This window comes from Pleurodeles waltl, chromosome 9 (assembly GCF_031143425.1).
Source record: "Pleurodeles waltl isolate 20211129_DDA chromosome 9, aPleWal1.hap1.20221129, whole genome shotgun sequence".
NCBI classification, from domain to species: Eukaryota; Metazoa; Chordata; class Amphibia; order Caudata; family Salamandridae; genus Pleurodeles; species Pleurodeles waltl.
The window spans coordinates 869,793,067-869,814,013 of record NC_090448.1 but is presented as its reverse complement, the minus strand read 5'-3'; the positions used below and the strand labels follow the sequence as shown (position 1 = coordinate 869,814,013).

Below are 20,947 nucleotides of genomic sequence, written 5' to 3'. Positions count from 1 at the left end.
TCCATTTATATAGAGAATGGAGAAGGTGGTGGGGAAAAAGCAGCGAATCTCTAGGACGCCCAAGAAGACCAGGAAAACAGAAGGAGGACTTAGTCTTTAGAATACAAAAAATAACTGTGGCCCAGTGAGGGTTGCAGTTGGTCGATTCATGAGAACTACTGAAAAGCACTGCGCACATGTGTAACATACCTAGATGGTTAGTCCACCAAGGATCTGATTGGTTACACAAGCAGCATCGGCCTGGGGCAGCTTATGCCTCAGAGATAACAGAGCCCTAAATGGACCATTTGAAATAACCCCCAAACGACTATGTTTCAATCCTATAAACTTGCCTTAAATCCAGCAATGATGGAGGAACAGTTTGTGAAGTGGAAATAGTAGAATTTTGGCCTACTCACTTGTAAATAAATACATGTAATAAAAGTAGGAAGGATTTTTCTTGAGATGAAATAAAGAGTCTGTATTATCTGCAAATCCGGCACTGGGTGCACTCTTCTTCTGGCAGGAGAGATTTGAGTCTATTTGAGGAAAAATTCTATCCCACTAAAGGCCTTATTAATATTTATTCCATGCTGGCTGTTATTTAGAATCCTTAACATCTGGGGTAAAATGATATGGAAATACTCTGGAGAACTGCCAAATTTTGTGGCCGGATACAATAAAATCGTTGGGCAATGCACAGAAAACAGAAAACTAACATTAAATTATGCATAACTGGTTTGTGACTCCATGGAAATTAAAGGCAATGCATCCTAATACAAAAGTTGAATGCTGGATTCAATGTAGTTGAATTGGGGATGAACCGTACACATGGTGGTCATGCCGGGAGCTTCAAATGTCAAAGTCCTGAGCTGTACTAGGGAACCTCTAGGATATAAATTTTCACATTTTTATTCTGTGAGATTTACGCTCAAAAGAAATGGAAAGTATGTCAGAAAAGAATTGGTCATTTGCAACTTATATGATAAAAAGTTAATAGAAACTATCAGAAGAAGGGGCTTGTCTCCTTTAATTACAGATTGTCCCAGAGGAAGATTGGGAGCAATAGTAACAACGGAAATGTTTCCCTGTGAATTGGGAAACGACAGAGATAGATTTAGTTCTTTCTGCAAAACCCTACTGGATTATCTGCAAATAGGAACATCCACTCTATCATGCCCTGGAACTTTGCATGCTCTGATGATCCACTGAGACCTTTGAATTGAAGGGTAGGATATTTGGGGATGGGGTCTATAGCACAGTTATACGGAATATCATTCAATGTTTTGTATTATGACTTAAAAGGGGATCCTATATGTACTGGTACTTTTCTGAACTGAGGTGGAGGATGGTGGAAGAGGTAGTGTACTTTAAAACCTAAAAACTAGGCAGCCATTTTTATTCCTTGATCTTATTAGTAGACATGAGACATACCTAGCAAATAGATTCATCAGTAACTTGGCTTCCTGCAAGCAGTAAATGTAATGCATAGTGTATGTGGCTTTGACGCTAGACATTTAATGACCTGGAGTCAATCAGAATGTGAGAACAGAAAAGAGATACATCTGGGGCATTTGGAATATTTTATAACTCTGTGATGCCCCTTTTAGGAAGGCCAAGAGCACAAAATCGCTGTGAGTACTTTACTGAAGCCATGACCACACAGATTCAAGCCTTAGCTGGGCATTCCATAGGTTAAGGTGACATGTTGCCAGCATGATTTCTTTATTTGACTACTTTAGAATTGAAAAGTTTGAGCCCATCCATGTTTGACGGCTCTGCCACAACAAACGGACAGACACCTTCATACTGAGGAGAATCTATCAACAACATACATGTAGCTGGTAAAGTACAACAGCTAAAGGGTGAAGATATAAATGAAAAAGATGTGGAGATAGTGGAGATTACTGGGAGTCTCCGCCAACACATTGGCCCCGAATTTGAGGCATTCTTGGTCAGTTGAATGGATTCTGTTCTGCCACTGAAGAGTTCATCCCTCTCAAAGCATCAACGTGAATAGTTGACCCATTTCAAAGCACCAAAGCTGAGTCAGCAAGGTGTTGCGTCAATACCTGATCTCAGATGGTGCCATGCCACAACAGATTTAACAGGATCGCTATGCGGACACAGTCACATCTGCTGTCATTCTAAAGTTGTCAAACAGATGAGTGAAAATCACCTCTGTACCTATACGGGGCAAAAATCCTACATGATAATCATCAAATAGATCCAGAGATTCCACATAACTCTGTAGCTTAAGAGGTAGCTATCCTTTCTAATAATTTTGATGAAATAGTTTACTATTGCATTAATCAAAAGGTACCTAGATCGTTATCTTCCAAAGTAGCTGTTTTTTTAACTAATGGTTGTATTACTGTCTTCTCGACTGCTGGAACAGAACCGGACATACAGCAGACATTCCTAACAGGCTGTAGTAGGGGTCCTATGTGCAGAATATTATTTCCAAATTCCATAATTAAGAGCCGAAGAACTTTTTCAAATCCAGATTATCTGGTTGTCCAGTCCAAAAGAACTCTGCCTTAAAAACCATCAGCAAGAGCACCAAATTAATCTAGAACTTTGCTAACCTGTTCATTAAAGTAGGAACTAAGATTATCCATTTGGGTATGAGAGGGGGAAACGCTATAGTGTAATGACCAGCCAGATTGCAAGCTGGTGAAAAATCTTTTAGAACACAATTGACAAGACTTATCTGCTTGGAATAAAACAGGTTTTGCTGATCTGTGCCTGCAACAATAATTTTTTTTTTTTTTGCTTCAGCTGCTCATATTTTCTACTTTTTTGGTCAAACGTTTTCTGTGATTCTTAACACTTTTAAAAGGAAAAATACCACTTGGCCTAAATGGAGGTCCGGTTGGGGCAGAACTATCTGATACTAGTATATCTAGAACTTTCAACATAATCCTACTGAATTCAACAAAGCTTCTTCACTGAATCTCTTGAGGTCTGAAGCACCTCACTTTCACTAATGGATTCTTTAATGCTTGCCTCAAGCCCCTGAGGGGTGAAATTATTCCAGCTACAAATGGCTTGCTTTCTTTATTTAATCATGGTGTTTTAGCTAAATTGACTTCAGTTTTAAAACTTCAAAGAATAATCAAAGGTGGTTGGTTCTCAGGTCAGTGACTGTGGACATAATGCATCCTTAAGATACGGTTGATGTTATCACCTCAAGGGCATGTTTTGCAACATCCATGTCAGGTTACAGGTGACCATGTTGCCTACAGATTGACTGTGTTTTGATTAATTTGTGGCCCATGTATTAAAATAGCCGGCAATTTGAAGATCACCCGGTAGCAAATGCCTGTGGATTGAGAGTTGTTCCAACCATTTAAAATAATAAGGGATAAGTTAGGAGGGTGTGCTGGGGGCAGCAGGACAAAATTAATCTATTTGATTATCTGTGGTACTGTCGTCATTAAAAGGAACGTTTCTGTTCCTTTTATTGTTCACGTGCCTTACCACTAATTGATAGAGACTTGTGGAAAGTTGCAGGTACCATGAGAGCTTTCTTAGGCTACCGCCTTGGGCGAGGAGCATAAGATCTATTTCAAAAGACAACTGACCTAGCACTGTCTGTACCCCAAGGAGTCCTGCAGAGTAGATCCTGCTTCTCTTATTTTGATGTATCCAAGCCCACAGTCACTAAGGGGTCTAGCTTTAACGACAAAGTAATCTGCAACTGAGAAATATAAGACATTTGATCAGAGAAGCCAGAAGTCTCCTCTTCTCTTTTTTCTTTTCCTCTTTTGGAGAATGTTTAACCCTCCGTGAAGGAAGAAAATTTTTCCTAGCTATATATAGTATTACGAATTCCAAGCAAAACAGGGAATATCAGAAAAAACTGAAAAGAGCATAGGTTCATTAGAGGCTTACATCAGTATTTATAAGGAGACTGGAACGTACCTGATTAACTGAAAACTGGCCGTTGCCAGTCTTAGCTGAGGGACCACAAAGGCCTGGCCATATGAATGGAGACAAGTGTGGCTCAGCATTTATGTTCATATTTGTGAAGGCCCTGTACAGCAATCGCTGGGTCCCCAGTGTAAGACTAGGACAAGATGCCCACGCGACCCCTGAATATCTTGTTACTGAGTGAAGGAATTATGTGGCACATAACCTCCTGCCAAATGTTCAATTGAGTGATGTTTACTACTGCACCATGCTGAGCAGCATTACTCAAATCAGGCCTGCAATAATACACTAAACTCCACCACAAATGCAGCCCAGTATACACCACAGCAAGAAACTACATGGTTCTTGGCCCAAGTAATAATGGCAGCCATACAGAGTGTGCATTTGATTAAACAGCACTAAGAGTATAGGCCACTGCTAATCAACAGATTTTCAATCCAATGACTGATTCATGTGTGGAGCAGTCTATGTGGTTGTCATCTTGACTTCTGGCTCTGCAGGGGTCTTGATGCCGACCCTTTTTCAGACATGGTACTTCTAAGGTCTAAGAACTACAGTGCACACCAGACAATCGTGTTGGTGGCTTTACTTCTTCCCAGCTGCTGCTCTGAATTTGATATGAGTTTCTGCCGCACTCCAGCTGTTAGTGTGTAGTAGCTAGGTTTGAATTCTTCCTAAAGTGGTGCACATCAAGATAACACAAGATTAAGTAACTAAAAACAGTTTTATTTGTCTCTTTCTAGCAACTTAAACCTAATCAGTTTCCAAGCCACAGCCCAGACTGGTATCATGTCACGCCTTAAGGGAGCCAAGACCTTCTCACAGCATACTCACCTCCTACTTGACAGCAACCTGATAAAAAGCCAATGAAAGTACAACTAGATTAACCATAACAACATTTGCCCTACCCTGGCTTCCAGTGCATACTCATCTAGCAATTCTGTCCAACCAACAAAGCCAGGACTAAAACAATAATCACAAAACTACTATAAAAAAGTAATCCTACTTTACCAACAAATCTACCATTTTAGTGAAAATATATATTTAGGCAAGTAATATGCCCCAACATGACTAGAATCACCTTTCGGTAACAAAGTAAAGTACTATTAACAAGCTTTCCCCAGTTATGCCACTCCTCGCTGGAATGTCTTACCCCAACATTCAGATTTAGCCTTTTGTGCTTGGTTTTCACACACATTCCTTAGGCAGTGACTAAAAGCAATCGGCTATCTTTTTGAAAGCCAAAACTCTTTCAAAACACTTATGTCCACAGGCACTGCACCTCTTTGACCAACTCAAAATTAGACTTCAACCCTATGCTTGTCCGTCAATTTCCTCTGCTCTCAATTCATAAACAAGTATTGGACACCAACCTTGTGACCAGACGTACATTTTGTACACTAAATAACTTAAATACTGATTTAGTGTACACTTTGTGTTTTCTTGTGTTTAGCATACAATTACACTGAGTAAACTTTAAATTAAAAATGACTTGTTCTACTGTATACAGTCAACATGAATAATCCTAGAAGATGTGGCCCAAACTGCAACGCTCCTAATTCTTTAATCCTACACCTTTCCTCCAAAGATTCCATTCTTGCTGCATTCCTAAACTACCCACCTCACTATTATACTGACTTTCTGCAAATTGTGGTGCATCTCTAAAACATATGTTACAACATCACAAATACACTAAATAAAGTAATAGCTGACAGCATCTAGAAATGGTAGAAACACCTGTGAAGGAAACCTACATTAAAAAACTGGAATTAGTGTTCAGGAATCCTTGCCGTAGCATGAAAGTTCTCAGGCTGTTAGTCTGCAAAAAGTACCTCTTGAAATATTCACTTTTTAAAAGACAAATTAGCTTACTGAATATTGTGAATTTATTTATCGATATACATTTTTAAACTTAATCTGAAATATGCTTCACCAGCAGAGATTACTCTAAACTCTAATGGCTTTAAAATTCTTATGTTAGTTATAATTTACATCGTGTAAAAAAGCAGGGTTGCATTTGAAAAAACAGTAAAATGGTACATCACCTGATCGGAAAGTGCTGCAAAGTTGAAATGTGGTTCATACATGTGCGGTGCCAAGGAAGAAGCAGTCTGCAGGAGTGCTCGTGCCTGAGGTAAAGAGGCAACAAACAAGAACAAATCAAGTTTACAATTATTGTCATGCCAAAATGTCAGACAAAGAAGCAGATCAACACATAAACGATTATCTAGATGTCTTTTTGAAAATACCTAGATTGTATGGCAAAATAGTTGGAACCATGAGATACTGGTTCTGATCCTCGTTTACCCCACCACTTACCTCAGTGACATAATTAGTAGTCATCTGCAAATCTCCTGACCTTCCCATGTATTATTCCTTTTCGCCAAAACTATGAAAGCTCAGAACTGGAGAAACCTGGGCCTATCTGGACATCTGATAGATCCAAATACCAGTATATTGCTATACTACATGGGTAGCGAGGCAGGTGAGAGGTGAACGACCACAGCTGGAGACTGACTCACAGCCATTAGGGCTGCACAGTTTTTGCCAAACTTGTAAGGACGCAGAGTAGACATTGGCGTCCTTTTAAAGATTTGTTTAGCCTTCATAATTTAACTAAAAATACAGAATGCCTTTCCACTTTAAGCGAGAGCAAACCAGAAAAGAGAAAAATATAGACAATAAGAAATAGGAATAGAAAAGCGACATTCATCAAGGAATAGAATAGTGCCATATATCAAGGATGGAAATGGAAAAAGGTTGCAAATGCAACTATACATTAATTCCATACTAAAAGTACAAGACCTTAGGCATTATTTGTCAAAATAATATGGATCAGCAGACAATAAGAATAGTTATGACATTTAGAATATTAGTGTACAGGTATCAGCAAGCCCCATGCAGTCAAAACATCCAACTAACTGCATTTCTATAGAAATTCAGGGGATGATCGGAAAAATGTTGTATGAAGAAGCTCTGGATCGAAATGAGGATGGCGATCCAATGAAATTATTTCAGAAAGAAAAATATATGAATATTAAGCGTGCCCATGACCTATACATCTGCAGCTCCAAATGGTCTGAAAATGCAGGAGTAGACCTTTAGCAATACCCAGTGTGTTCCCAAAGTCCAAAATTAATCCTATGAGAGCAGCCACTAAAGACAGAATGGCTTTTAACCTAATAATCTACAATGAACAGGGCATGATCACCACCAATTATTGTTCTCTGCATCTAAAAGGCTGTGCCAATCTGAACACCACTGAAATCAGAGACAATTGCCTGCCCATCTCAGCAGACCAGTATGTAGGGCACTAAATGCTCATGCTTACAAAATTCATAAGTTTTTATCATTTAAAATTAGCCTACTTTCCCAATCCACACTTGACTCTTAGATTAGGAAAAATACATGCCTATGCTGCATTGCTTTGAAGTTGAAAATATGATGGATATCTTCAGAACATTGTGGAGAACCAAACAAAACCAGAGCAGATGGAGGTGGCCAAAGGACCTATAAATGTTTAGTAGGTAAGGAAAAAGAGAACAACCCTAGGGACACTGCAGGAAATAGTGAATACCTTTGAAGACTTGCTGTTAAGGCAGTCTTAAGAGGTAAACCGGGATGACCATACCTGAAGAGCCAATAAAAGAGAATGAAAACAAAGTCCAAATAAGTGTGACAGAACTGCAGATAACTGCACTTTTGTAAAGGTAACATACTGCAGGTAAATGCACTTTTGTCGAGGTAATATACGAAAGTCTAGAAATGTTATCACAGCTGTTCAGAATTGGCTTTTCAGTATTGCAGATGCTATCTGGCTTGGGTGACCGGGAGGGAAATCCCAACACTAGGGCTAAAACCAGAAGGAGACTTGATTAATCTATTCTATAATAGACATACTCCTGTTCTGTTTGCAGTGCTTTGGCCATCAAAAATTGTATTCAAAATTATTGGTTACAGTGATTCGAGGGACATGGTGCCAAATTTTCATCACAAAGGATGGATTCTTCTTCTTGTAGATGCACTTAGTTGAAACTGTGGAGAGTAAATAGGTGAGACATCTGATTGACGCAAAAAATGTGTTCTTTCCAGACTGCGGGCCTAATTTAGAGTCTGGCAGATGTGTTACTCCATCACAAACATGACAGATATTCTATCGGCCGTATTACAAGTGTATTATAACCAATGGCACTTGTAGTATGGAGAACAGGATATACATCACATTTGTGACGGAGTACATTGTCCTCCGAGCTCTAAATCAGGCCCTTAGTGTTGAGGGTGGCTCTCCCTTTGCAAAGGAACTGAAATCGCTGCTTGTTTTATCATCAAGCTGGTATGCCAAATACAGTTCTGCGAGTGTCTTTAACACGTCATTTCCTATGAGAATGGCAGAAACAAAAAAGCTGATATGTAAACCAGCAAAACTAATTGCTGTTCAAACCCTGCAGCCAAAGTGGCAGAAACTTGATTCCTAATTGCACAACAACAAAGAATACCCATGGTAATCTATCTTAGATCAATGCATGTGTCTCATGTGAGTTGGTGTAATGCTATTTAAGAACAAAGGCCCTCACCCACCTAGGGGTGGCATGCTTCTTCACAGGACCCATTTGTGTAAGCTATAAGCCTCATAAAAGGGGAGCTAATGAGCGTAAACGGGTCGGAACTGGATCGTCTTTGGGGATTGGTGTGGGTGTGTAAAAGGAGTAAAATTCGCAGAAGGGAAACAGAGAACTGCTAAAACTACCTTCTGGTGGACTTTAATTTTAGGTTGAGTACAAACATTAAACCTCGTGTATATTTTTGGTATACGTCTTATGGCTTAAAGCGATTTCATTTGTTGGGTGCAGTGTCCTTTAATAATTCTTGCTCGCTAGTGGTCAGTTCTGCCTTTTTCTCCATCCTTTTTCTGTTTCAGAGCAGTGACCAACTACTGTATTATTCCACTTTAGTTTCTTTATCTGCTGCTGTGACTGACTATTTTTCTTATTTCTTTGGTGCTCCACTTTCACTGTGGTTGTTTTAGGCTGGTAGCTGCCTGCGTTTTATTGCAAAATTCCATTCCTCCCATCTCGATGACATTTGTTTTGGTTTTATTCCAGTGCTGTCCTCATTTACCTCTGGCTCCCAAAATAAGCTAATTTTACAAAAAAAACACCCAGTTGTTTAGCTCACTGCTCACCAAAGCCACAACATGCCTTTCTGGTAGAATGTACCTAAACCTAGATGCAATGATGTGAAACTTGCTTAGTCTTGCATTGCATCTCAAGTCTCTCCAGGCCCTTCCCTGACAGCACTCACGACATCGCACAGAGGGCATTGCTTATCTCCTTCATTGGGGCCGTAAATCTTCTCAGGCTGCTCTGCTCGTTGAAATGTGAGACAAGATTGCTTGCAAGACTTTTCATTCTCTTAAAATAAAAATAAAATACTTTTCCAGCCTTATTTTCTAATTTCTGTTCAGACGTTCACACACAACGCAAGGTAGTGCAGTCATCTCCTCGTCACTCCTCAAGGGCTTGTGATTTCTGATGTCAGTAGCCACCAGTGACCACCAAAACATGGCAGGAAAAGACAAAATTATGAAACAGGGTTGACCAATTTATGTGGCAAAAAAAGTCAATTTCTGAGTTTACAATGGCAACAGCTCTAACTCAAAAAAATGTGAGACCTATTGCATTGCGAATGCTTGTTTATTGCTGTCACAAGTGGGTAGATGATAAAAGGAAGGCAGGGTTAATATAATCAGAAAAAGGTGGTCGACATGTTTCTGCCTATATAATACCCTCAGACAAGAGGTGTAAAGGCATTCTTCACGACTGTGCCCCTCTGTGCTAACCCAACTCGCTGTGTGAGAAGTGGTAATGGTAAAAAAGTGGATACATGACATAACACATATCAGTTACAGAAGCGAGGAATCTGTCCAGTCAATCACAGGTCCTAAACACAGTAGTAGTGTCCCACACAGTAAAGCAAACATTGTCCCTGAACTGGGAAAAAGAGAAATAAAGTTTGAACTGAGATATCGCCTTATCTTATTCTTCAGACAGGGCACACTCAATCTTCAGAGGCCCACCAGGGTGAGATATAAGAGCACATAAATATAGAAACAATTCTAATAGTTCATAACACAACATAATCCTTGGCTGGTGAAGGGGATATTGATATGTGAACCAGGTGCACATGGAATGACAAACTCCTATGGTTTCTCGAGAAAAGTCAGGCCCTTTTCAGAAAGGAATCAATAAGTAATTCTGGATGGATGCTGTCAATAGGAATGCTCTAATTCTAATCAGAATGAATGAATGAGAGATTTATAAACTGCGCTGGTATTCCAAAAAGGGCTCAGGCGCAAAGTATACAAAGCAAAAGGAAGTAAACTGTGCATACTCATTTGTGTTGCAAACAGGTGGGTTTCGACAGCTTTTACCAAGAAATACAGGCAGGAACAGCAATGAGCTTGGGATATACAGGAGTTGTATAAAAAAAGAAAATAGGAAGGGGGGCATTGGCGGATTGAGCATTTTTGAACCATAATGGCGAGGTAGCAAGGAGGAGTAGATAGAGCATTTTATAGTGATACAGATAAAGGTATGGGTATTGTGTTTATACATAAACTGCTGTGGGTAAAAAACAACTAGGGATGGGGGGGGTGGCTGTTTTGCATAGGTGGGGCTGCTGGCAGAGCTGTGCAGTATACATGTTTTGTGGTATGGAGTCCTGCAATTGAGCCAGGTGGCAGTAATGTAGGGTTGAGAGATAGATACATGCGGAAGCAGCAGCTGGAAATTGGGTCCAGGGAATAGGGAGCGTAGGAGGGGATGTGGAGGGATGGGGGAGAAGGCAATTGCTAGGCTGAGTGAAATATCAGGGAAATACGGAGGAGCTCATGGGGGCATGGTATCATCACGTTTTCTGCTGGAAATCTAAAAGAAGAATGTCCCGGTGAGGGGAGATGGGATGTCTGCTTAGGCCTCGAGATTCCTCATTGTGGAGTGCCTCCTCCTCAGCCGTGCCCCATTTTGTGGAGTAGCCCCTGCCAGACCTCTACTGGCAGTGGGGTCGCTGAGCGCCAATGCAGTGTGAGGGTGCGAATGGCCAGGAGGAGTGCCATAGCTGCAAAGTGAGTGTATACTTTGTATCTTTTTCTAAGTTTGGAAATGTCTAAGGCACACGCCTCCCCATGTGTGTAAATCGACTAACTTCGTAACCTCCTGGGTGGTGTGCACAGAGTGCTAAAAGCCCTGCAGTTCCTGGCATGTCCAAAGGATATGTTTAAGGTCTGAATCTGGAGAAGGACGGTGCAGGCAAGTAGCTTGTGGATCTGGGTAGTGGCGATTCAACCGTGCAGGGGTGAGATATGCCCTGTGTAAAATGTATAACTGAATGTTCTTGAATAGGAAATTCCGAGATACCTGCTGCGGGTGCATCAACGCCATGTCCCATTCCTTAGCATGCAGGACCCTCACAATTATTATGTCTCACTACAGTAAGAGGGGTGTCTAGAAGTTGGCAGGTGGCCTTGTAGAGGCAGATAATGAGATGTCGACCTGCACTCATTGTAAGAATGGTGTGTATGACTGGATACGGGACGAGGGGTCCGTATTTCTCGACTTTCATGCAGGTAAGCACTTGGACTAGATAGTCCCAGTACAGTGTATCAAACGCTTTCTCTATGTCTAAGATAAGGCAGGCTGCAGCTGGGAAATTGTTTTGGATCTGGTCCTGTATGTGAAAAAGGCACCAGATATTCTGTGAGGTGTTGCGGCCGGGAACAAATCCATTCTGGTCCGTGTGGATAAGTGCTAGAACAATCTTCGAGTATCTGCTAGCAAGGATCTTACATATAATCTTATAAGCTGCACCTTATATGGCAATGGGTCCAGTCCCAGGCCTCCTTGGGGTGGGTGAAGAAGGCGAGCTGGGAAAAGCAGTGAATACTGAACTCCTAGTTGGTGGTGGTGATGTTTGACTCCCAGAAAAACAGGACTGTCTTTATTGAACTGAGCATGTATAATCTGGAAAAAGCAGGACTGTTTTGTTCTCAACCTGCAGCGGACCTGCCTGTCTAGCACCCGCAGAATGGTGTCTCGGTCCCAATAATGCAATAGTTTGACTAGCACAGAATGTGGGGCCGACCCCGAAAGAGGGCTGTGTGCCGGGACACTGTGTGTTCTCTCAATAGTGCAAAAGGGAGGGTGATCTGTGGGCAGGGCCACAGTTTTACACAAGTTTTCAAAGTAGTATGCAGATGTTGCTCCTCCAGGAGCGTCCCTCAGCATCGTCCGCTCGACCATCTAGTTGCTGCACACTGGGCTGCAAGTCTTGAATTGTCGTTTGATTATCTGTCACCAAATGTTGTATAGTAGCCAGTGTCTTTTCTCTATGTGAGAGTTTATCTACGAGCTTGCAGTGGTCGTCACACAAGAAGATTAGTTAATTGGCAAGCACTTCAACCTGGTCTCTATTGAATCTCTGGAGTGATCAATGGCCACAAGTACTTGGTCTAATTTATCAGTCATGGCTAGAGACGAGGAAGGGCCCACGGCTGGAGTGTTCTGAACAAAAGGGGGGGGGGGGAGGTGGCCTTCAGTCGAGGGCAGAGCCAGCATAGCTGAGCACAGCTGGCCCATTGTGGATACCCCAGAAGAAGCTGGACCCAGTAGAGAGTGAAGCCTCCAGGATTATTTCCTTTTCAATGGTAAACTAATGCAGTGGTGTTGTCCAGCTCCCTTCCATCTTCAAATGTGCCAACAGTGCGGGTTGCGCAGACAATTATGGGCTTCCGAGTTACTCGCTCACCCTCTGGCCTGAGGGCAACCGACAGAGCCAACCCAGTAGGGGGGGGATCATGACCACCACAGCACACATTCCAAGGATGAGACCGGAGATAATTGCAGCAAAATGAAAGTTCGGGCAAGGGAGGTGTTCTGAGGGCCCCACCGGTATCTCCACTGGCACTAAAATCACTATAGTTCAAATGTGAAAGGCTTTTGATGAGTCCTGCCGGGAGGATAATAGGGGTTAGTGGTCTCTTTCCAATGCAATTAATCTTTTCTTACTAGTGAGGACAAGGGGAGTGAGGTGGCAAAGAGCTGTGAGACTCAGTGAATTAGAGGAGTCAAGCCGTAATTTCTCTGCTCAGTCCTGCCCTGCACAGCTTGTGCTCCCCAGTGGGGGGAGGAGGGGAAAGAGGGCTCACCTGGCTGGTGACGGGTTTCAAGCCTGTGACACCAGTTGTTCCTGACTGTGGTGCAAGTAGGCCTAATGTTCCATGCAGGGTCACAAAATGCCAAGAGATGCGATCCAGGCAAACCGCATGCCCACCAAGGGCAGGGTTGGCACAGAATGAGCTGGGCAAGCTGGTTCCTTGATGGGGCCGCCCGTATCCTCCCGGGGCCAGCTGATGCAAGTCTAGATAGTGGGCCCAATTGCAGTTAAATCGGGAGGCACTGACTGGGGTCCTCCTGTCCAGCACTTGCAGGCGTCCAGGCAGAGGATGTGCTGGTTGGATCAAAAGAGGGAACATCCCCAGGGGCGACCCCGTATTCCACACTCCTTTCTATGCCCCAAGCATCCCAGCGACTGCACCCGGTGGGTGCCTTGAGTCCGGTGGGCCTCAAGGCAATCTGGCAGAAGCAGCAGCTTCACAAGGCGGACCGGGATCAGAGCTGAGGCAGATGACCGGGAGGCAGTGGGACACAGGCACTGCAGATTCTAGGAGGTGCTGTGATTGAGGCCAGGCTGGTCATTATTCGGATCTAAGGGGCCGTAGAAGGCGCCCCCACTCTCCCCGGGCGCCAACAGCAGCATCTGGCACGTGGGTCATGGTTGTGTGTTCAGGGAACAGGCTCACGGCATTGTCCCCAGGCTCACTGGCATTCCCAGGCAAGCTTTGGTGAAAACTACCAGGCCAGTCGCAGTGATAAAAGCAGATTGAGTGGGACGGAGGATTTCATATTGCATCCGCTATGTTGGCTGACTCAGCCATGCCCCAAAATGAAATATATTATGAGAGAAGAAGCTGATAGAGACATTGACTAAATACAGGGAGTGCAGAATTATTAGGCAAATTAGTATTTTGACCACATCATCCTCTTTATGCATGTTGTTTTACTCCAAGCTGTATAGGCTCGAAAGCCTACTACCAATTAAGCATATTAGGTGATGTGCATCTCTGTAATGAGAAGGGGTGTGGTCTAATGACATCAACACCCTATATCAGGTGTGCATAATTATTAGGCAACTTCCTTTCCTTTGGCAAAATGGGTCAAAAGAAGGACTTGACAGGCTCAGAAAAGTCAAAAATAGTGAGATATCTTGCAGAGGGATGCAGCACTCTTAAAATTGCAAAGCTTCTGAAGCGTGATCATCGAACAATCAAGCGTTTCATTCAAAATAGTCAACAGGGTCGCAAGAAGCGTGTGGAAAAACCAAGGCGCAAAATAACTGCCCATGAACTGAGAAAAGTCAAGCATGCAGCTGCCACGATGCCACTTGCCACCAGTTTGGCCATATTTCAGAGCTGCAACATCACTGGAGTGCCCAAAAGCACAAGGTGTGCAATACTCAGAGACATGGCCAAGGTAAGAAAGGCTGAAAGACGACCACCACTGAACAAGACACACAAGCTGAAACATCAAGACTGGGCCAAGAAATATCTCAAGACTGATTATTCTAAGGTTTTATGGACTGATGAAATGAGAGTGAGTCTTGATGGGCCAGATGGATGGGCCCGTGGCTGGATTGGTAAAGGGCAGAGAGCTCCAGTCCGACTCAGACGCCAGCAAGGTGGAGGTGGAGTACTGGTTTGGGCTGGTATCATCAAAGATGAGCTTGTGGGGTCTTTTCGGGTTGAGGATGGAGTCAAGCTCAACTCCCAGTCCTACTGCCAGTTCCTGGAAGACACCTTCTTCAAGCAGTGGTACAGGAAGAAGTCTGCATCCTTCAAGAAAAACATGATTTACATGCAGGACAATGCTCCATCACACGCGTCCAAGTACTCCACAGCGTGGCTGGCAAGAAAGGGTATAAAAGAAGGAAATCTAATGACATGGCCTCCTTGTTCACCTGATCTGAACCCCATTGAGAACCTGTGGTCCATCATCAAATGTGAGATTTACAAGGAGGGAAAACAGTACACCTCTCTGAACAGTGTCTGGGAGGCTGTGGTTGCTGCTGCACGCAATGTTGATGGTGAACAGATCAAAACACTGACAGAATCCATGGATGGCAGGCTTTTGAGTGTCCTTGCAAAGAAAGGTGGCTATATTGGTCACTGATTTGTTTTTGTTTTGTTTTTGAATGTCAGAAATGTATATTTGTGAATGTTGAGATGTTATATTGGTTTCACTGGTAATAATAAATAATTGAAATGGGTATATATTTGTTTTTTGTTAAGTTGCCTAATAATTATGCACAGTAATAGTCACCTGCACACACAGATATCCCCCTAACATAGCTAAAACTAAAAACAAACTAAAAACTACTTCCAAAAATATTCAGCTTTGATATTAATGAGTTTTTTGGGTTCATTGAGAACATGGTTGTTGTTCAATAATAAAATTAATCCTCAAAAATACAACTTGCCTAATAATTCTGCACTCCCTGTATTGAGTAAAATGTTGCGATCGCCTGGTCAAAGTTAGTGTGGTAATGGAGCATCATACTATACCTGTTATGCAGGGGACAAACCAGAACTACCTTAATGATTCTAAAACAATATACCAAGGTATGTCAACATTAAGTCCTATAAGGTGAGCTTTTAGTTTAAACACCCAATGTTGTTCTTTTGCAATGAGAAACTGAATTTATAGGGACAAGTGATGAGGTAGGTGACTTCCTCATTGTTGAAATTGGTGAACATGCATAGTTTCTAGTCTGTAGAGAGTCCTAGCTCAAGTTGTGTCTTTTGTTCAGTGAATTTGCGTACCCCGCATTGATCACTTTAATTAGCTGCCATAGTGTTGTCTGGGAGTGAGTCAGATTACCTTTCTCAGTCTACTGTGGACCAGAAATTCATTCAGATCGTGGCTTCATCTAAAAGCGAACGAAGATTTGTCCAGGGACAATTGTCAAGTAATGAGTATATGGCAGATTTTGTTGATGGATTTTGTGATGTCATTAGAAAAAAATGTGTTGACAAAGACCAACCTCTCAGAGAGACAAGTTTTGCATACCTCCTAATGCTGTCTGATACTGGTTTTAGCTCTTTTCCTTGCTCAGTCAATGAGCCTACTGAATTAGCCTTTTGTTTTAATTGTGTAATAAGGAGTGTTACATGTGTTGTGAAAAAGTGTAAGCTTGAACAGTTTTACTGTGACGGAGGGACAGTACGACCGGTAAACTGTATTTCAATGCTCTCAGCAGGGAATTCCTATCAGTGGGGTTTTCAGAATGACTGTGACCAGTATGCCTTCCCCAGAACAAAGTACTAATCTAGAAATGATAGGTGTTATGCACTGAACAGGCTGGTGAACTTCACGTGTGGGTCTCAGGTGTTTGGCCATTGTATGAAGTCAGGAATTGTGTATTCACGTCTCCCCCAAATTATTATATCATCAATGTATCACATCCACATTTTGATCTGGGAGAAAATTGTCCCAAAGTAAAGCATATATTGGTTGGCCATACTGGAAGCAAAAGTATTGCCCATAGAAGTCCCTGTCGTCTGTAAGTAGAGTTGGTTCTCAAACTGAAGATGTTTCCATCATGTGTGTGCACACTGCATTAAAAACTGCACAGGCATCATGCTGATATGGTGTAGAATGTAATAGATGTACTATTGTTCTAAGGATCTCATCCTGGGTGATACATGTGTATTGGGATTCAACATCCCTATACACTTGTATGGAGAAGTGTGGCACAATGGTTAGAGCGGCAGACCCTGATGCAGAGATCTGGCGTGGGACCAGGGTTCAATTCCCACCTCGTTGGGTCTTAGGCTCAATTCCCTTGGACCAGATAATTTTCGCCTTGGTGCCTAATCTAATTAATGGGTCCCACTCTGTATCTCTGGGCAATAGCTTGCTTAATCTCCACAACAGCCCTGACAGCGCTTGGATGCCTGGCTTCACCCTGGGGGGTGCCCAGGAGTGGGTGCCTCACAGGGAAAAGCCAGGAGGGGTTCCACAGTGGAATCCGTACAGCGCCTTGAGACCCTAACGGGTGAGTAGTGCGCTATACAAGTCCAAAGTTTTACAGTTTATCTAGACTTTTAAGGAGATGTCTAGTAATGTCAAATTCAACATTCTCTACACTTCTTTGGTATCTTTCAAATACGCTGACATCTCAAAAACCAGTCAGTGAACTGATATAGCAGTTACAGGACGGATCCAATGTTTCATACAATGGAGGAGGGTTTGATTGTTTATATGTGTTATGCAATACATAAAACTAGGGGGACCGTGGATTGGTGGTCTGTATATTGGAGGGCTCCATTGTACCCGCTGGGAGTTCCATCTTGTTCTTCCTCCTCCTCTTCCTAAAAATAAATCTGAGCTGCTGGCTGTGGGATGCTATTGCCTTAGTCTATTCACAGGGCCCTTTACCTCAGCCACTGGTATATTTCTTGGTGATTTTGTCAGTAGTATCTTTATGATATTCTTCAGTATTATGAAACTCTAGCAACATCTTTTTCACTTTTATGTTTTTGCTCTCAGCAGCAGTCTTGTGAATCACTTCAGGCACTTTTATAGCTCAAATACTCCCCTTTTAGTTATGAGGGTTGTAGCACACGACACCCCACAGTGTTGGTGTGAGGAACGGTCTTATGATGAAGTATGCCACCACTGGGTGGGTAAGGGCCTTTGCCCTTAAATAGGATTACATCAACACACTGTAGTATTGTTTTATTGTACATAGTATTTCTCGTTCTCCTTTACTTTGTTGTATTTCATTTTCCCCATTCCCTTTGTCTTATGTATTGTGGTATCTTCCGGCTGCCCCTGCTCCAGCTATTGCGCTAGCTGGAATGTTGGATGGATTCTTGGGAGTTGTGGAGGTAGCTGTAAGCAGGAGTGGCTGGAGTTTCCTGTTCCCTTTTACTTGAAGAAATAAAGAATACTTAGCTACAATACTTTCTGGCATTTCCTTAAAAATACCTCACACACCTCAGACATGTACCTTGATCTATGAAAGATTACCAGGAGTATTACTTTTGTAGTAATAGTGTTAAGGGGTTGCTTTCCCCTTCCTATTTGCTCTATGCGGGTACATGCTTCAGAATAGCACCCTCAGCAGACATGAAGGTCCAACACGATTCCACTGCACCACTCTGGTTCTCAAAATCACATCCTCTTTAAGCCCAGTGGAATCAGAGTCCCATCCTATTCTATGGAGATTTACTGCTGAAAACCTTGAACAAACACGTAATTGCTCTTATAGGTCAATTCAAATATGTGACAGAAATTACTAAGAACTAAAGCATCAACCTCTAGTGACAAGTGTAAGCACTGTGTACCAAGGCAAGGAAGAAAGCAGGCAGACTGACTGACATGACAAGCTAATGGTAGAACTTTACTGTTCCATAAGGTGCACTCATGGAACAGTAAAGTATAAAGAAAAAACCTTAGTCATAACTTCAGCCCAGTGATACTTAGAAAGGGGAAATGTTATCAGGCTTTGGCTATCCAAGCTGAAATTAGATGTATGTGGAACTCTTGCCTCAAATCACAGGTCTACTATCTTTTAGGGAAATGTCTTGTGGAAATACACTGAGATACTAATCTCAAAAACAGAATACAAAGAAAGAACCTAAAAGAAGCCAGATGATCCTAAATAGTATGCTAAAGTTTGATGCTTCACTGTTCTTCCCAGAGCTGGAAAATTTTAAGATGCCAAATGTAAGCAATGGGATTCTGACCCCCACCTCCAAAGTAATTGTGAGTCTTAATCCAATGCTTTACGCTGTTCAGCAGAACTTCCGCTGTGCCAAACATCAGTGCTCAATGAAGACCTTCTGTTAGGGGTTCTTCTGGCTTCATTCTGTAAATCTCTGTATCCTGCAGATGGCGTATCATATTACCGATCATAGCAGGGATCACTTGAGTATCATTTGAGACATTACTGCATTCTGCAGTACTGTGCAGAAATTGTACCCCAAGGGTGCTCTTGACAATCTGGCCCATTTGACAAGTCGATTTATCTTTGGGTGGCATATCTTCATGATCTCGGCCTCTGAGATCACGTGGGTGGGTGCAAACCTTTACATCATTGTCTTCTTTGATGGGGTCTGTATGACTTCTTGGGCCTCAGTACATAAGCTTTACTACCACAGAGGGCCTTATGACTTCAGTAATTTAAAATCAGCAATTCCACATATATATAATGAACCATTGCAAGCCTTATTTCATCTCTGCTACTTTTACTACAGAACAATTTTCAGATTTCTAGATCTCTAGCACAATAAGAACAAGGATTCAAGAAGTACTACCATTTCCCACATTTGCAAACACAGTCATTTACATGCATGACTCAATGCTTAACAATTAGAACACTAGTATTGAGCAGATGAGGTAGCTTTCCATAAGTGTAACGAGGACCAACTATACATAAATGAATTAAGTCTGGTTCACAAATGCCAGTTGGGAACCTACTGCAAGGCTGCTCCTGTCCATCAACCACATTGGCTCTTTTTTAATTTGACCATAAAACGCTACATAGGTCATTGTTACAAAAGAGTGAGGGAAAGTATTTGCAGGGTATTAAAAACGTGTTTAAAACAAATACAAGTTATTTTTGATTTAGGAACTCAATAACACACTTTTTTTGTGCTAACAGTGTCCGAATTTGACTCATACATAATTTTACCTTCACCACTTGTATATATTTCTATGTGATGTATCATCATTACTCTTTCTGCTTAAGCATTTTCTGAGTACTGCACCACTGCTCACAGATGTGTTATCATTAATACAAAATGAGTTGAATAAAATAACATACGTGCTTGATACAACAATCTGTCTATAGTTTTCTTTAGAAAAACATTATTTTCTTTAACATCCCTTTATGATTATGCCTAGGCTTCAAATTAACCCAATCAAATGAGAATTTATTAAAGTAAGTGTACTTTGCATATCTACAATTAACCATATATCCAAAGTTGTCTCTGAATTTTTCTTCAAAGCCTGTTCTGCTGAATAACATTTTTACTATTCATAAATACCCCCAGCAGAATGTCCATTATCACTTGAATCGGAAACCTTTGATAATATGATTTTGCAGAGCAAACCACTGCCACATTAGATTTAACATTGGAGGACCAACCTGCTCAACATGTTTTTTGCGCATTTCCAACACCGCTAAATTATTGTATGCTTCAGCATGGTCATTATTATTTGCTAGGGCCAACTTGAAACACTGGTATGCCAAATTAAGGTCGCCAATTCCCTGAAAATCAAAAGGACATTATTACCTGCAAGTTCTCATACAGACATAAAAACAATCTCCATTCTCCTTTATTTCTAATTAGCCGCCTCATGTTGGAAGTGTATTATTTAGCAATGCCACCAATCCCTTTTGATAATGATGCTGGAAAATATTCTACTAAGAACAATAAAGCTGCACTTTTACTGGACACCCTTTTCTTCATGAACATGCATGGGCTCCAGTAAGGCTAAAAACAAATCTGTGCAGAATTGTCCATCCATTAAAGAATAGGATTATATTAGTTAGGAGCTTTCACGAAGAGCGTTTCTGGGAGTGCACTGATTCAAACCACCATATGGCAAGGTTATCTACTTGGCATCCTTGTTCTCCATCAGGCTTATGCGTATATTCATTACATTCATAAACAATAACTATTAACACCTATGCATACAATCTCAAAGCTTTTTTTTTTAATAGAAAGAATGTAATTTTTTTTTTCTTAAAAATAAGAAAGCATAGGTCGTCTTTACTTTTTTAGTTTACAAACAGACAACGTAACCTCAAAGCATAACTGTGCATCTTTACTTTCTTTAAAAACAAATGGAAACAGATAGGGAAGTTGTGTACAGGAAATAAGGTGAAATGTCACCTTCAGTTGGATAAA

The 20,947-nt window shown here is 41.7% G+C and overlaps 1 protein-coding gene across 2 annotated transcripts in view; it reads right to left on the bottom strand.

Moving 5' to 3' along the window:
• Positions 1 to 20,947, bottom strand: part of TTC8 (tetratricopeptide repeat domain 8) — a 296,727-nt gene that overhangs the window by 40,494 nt on the left and 235,286 nt on the right. For both annotated transcript variants that reach the window (XM_069208150.1, XM_069208149.1), the window contains 2 exons: positions 20,182 to 20,304; positions 5,961 to 6,044 (listed from right to left, as the gene is read on the bottom strand). In XM_069208150.1, coding sequence (XP_069064251.1) covers positions 5,961 to 6,044; positions 20,182 to 20,304 — 207 coding nt within the window. The remainder of the gene's footprint in view (positions 1 to 5,960; positions 6,045 to 20,181; positions 20,305 to 20,947) is intronic.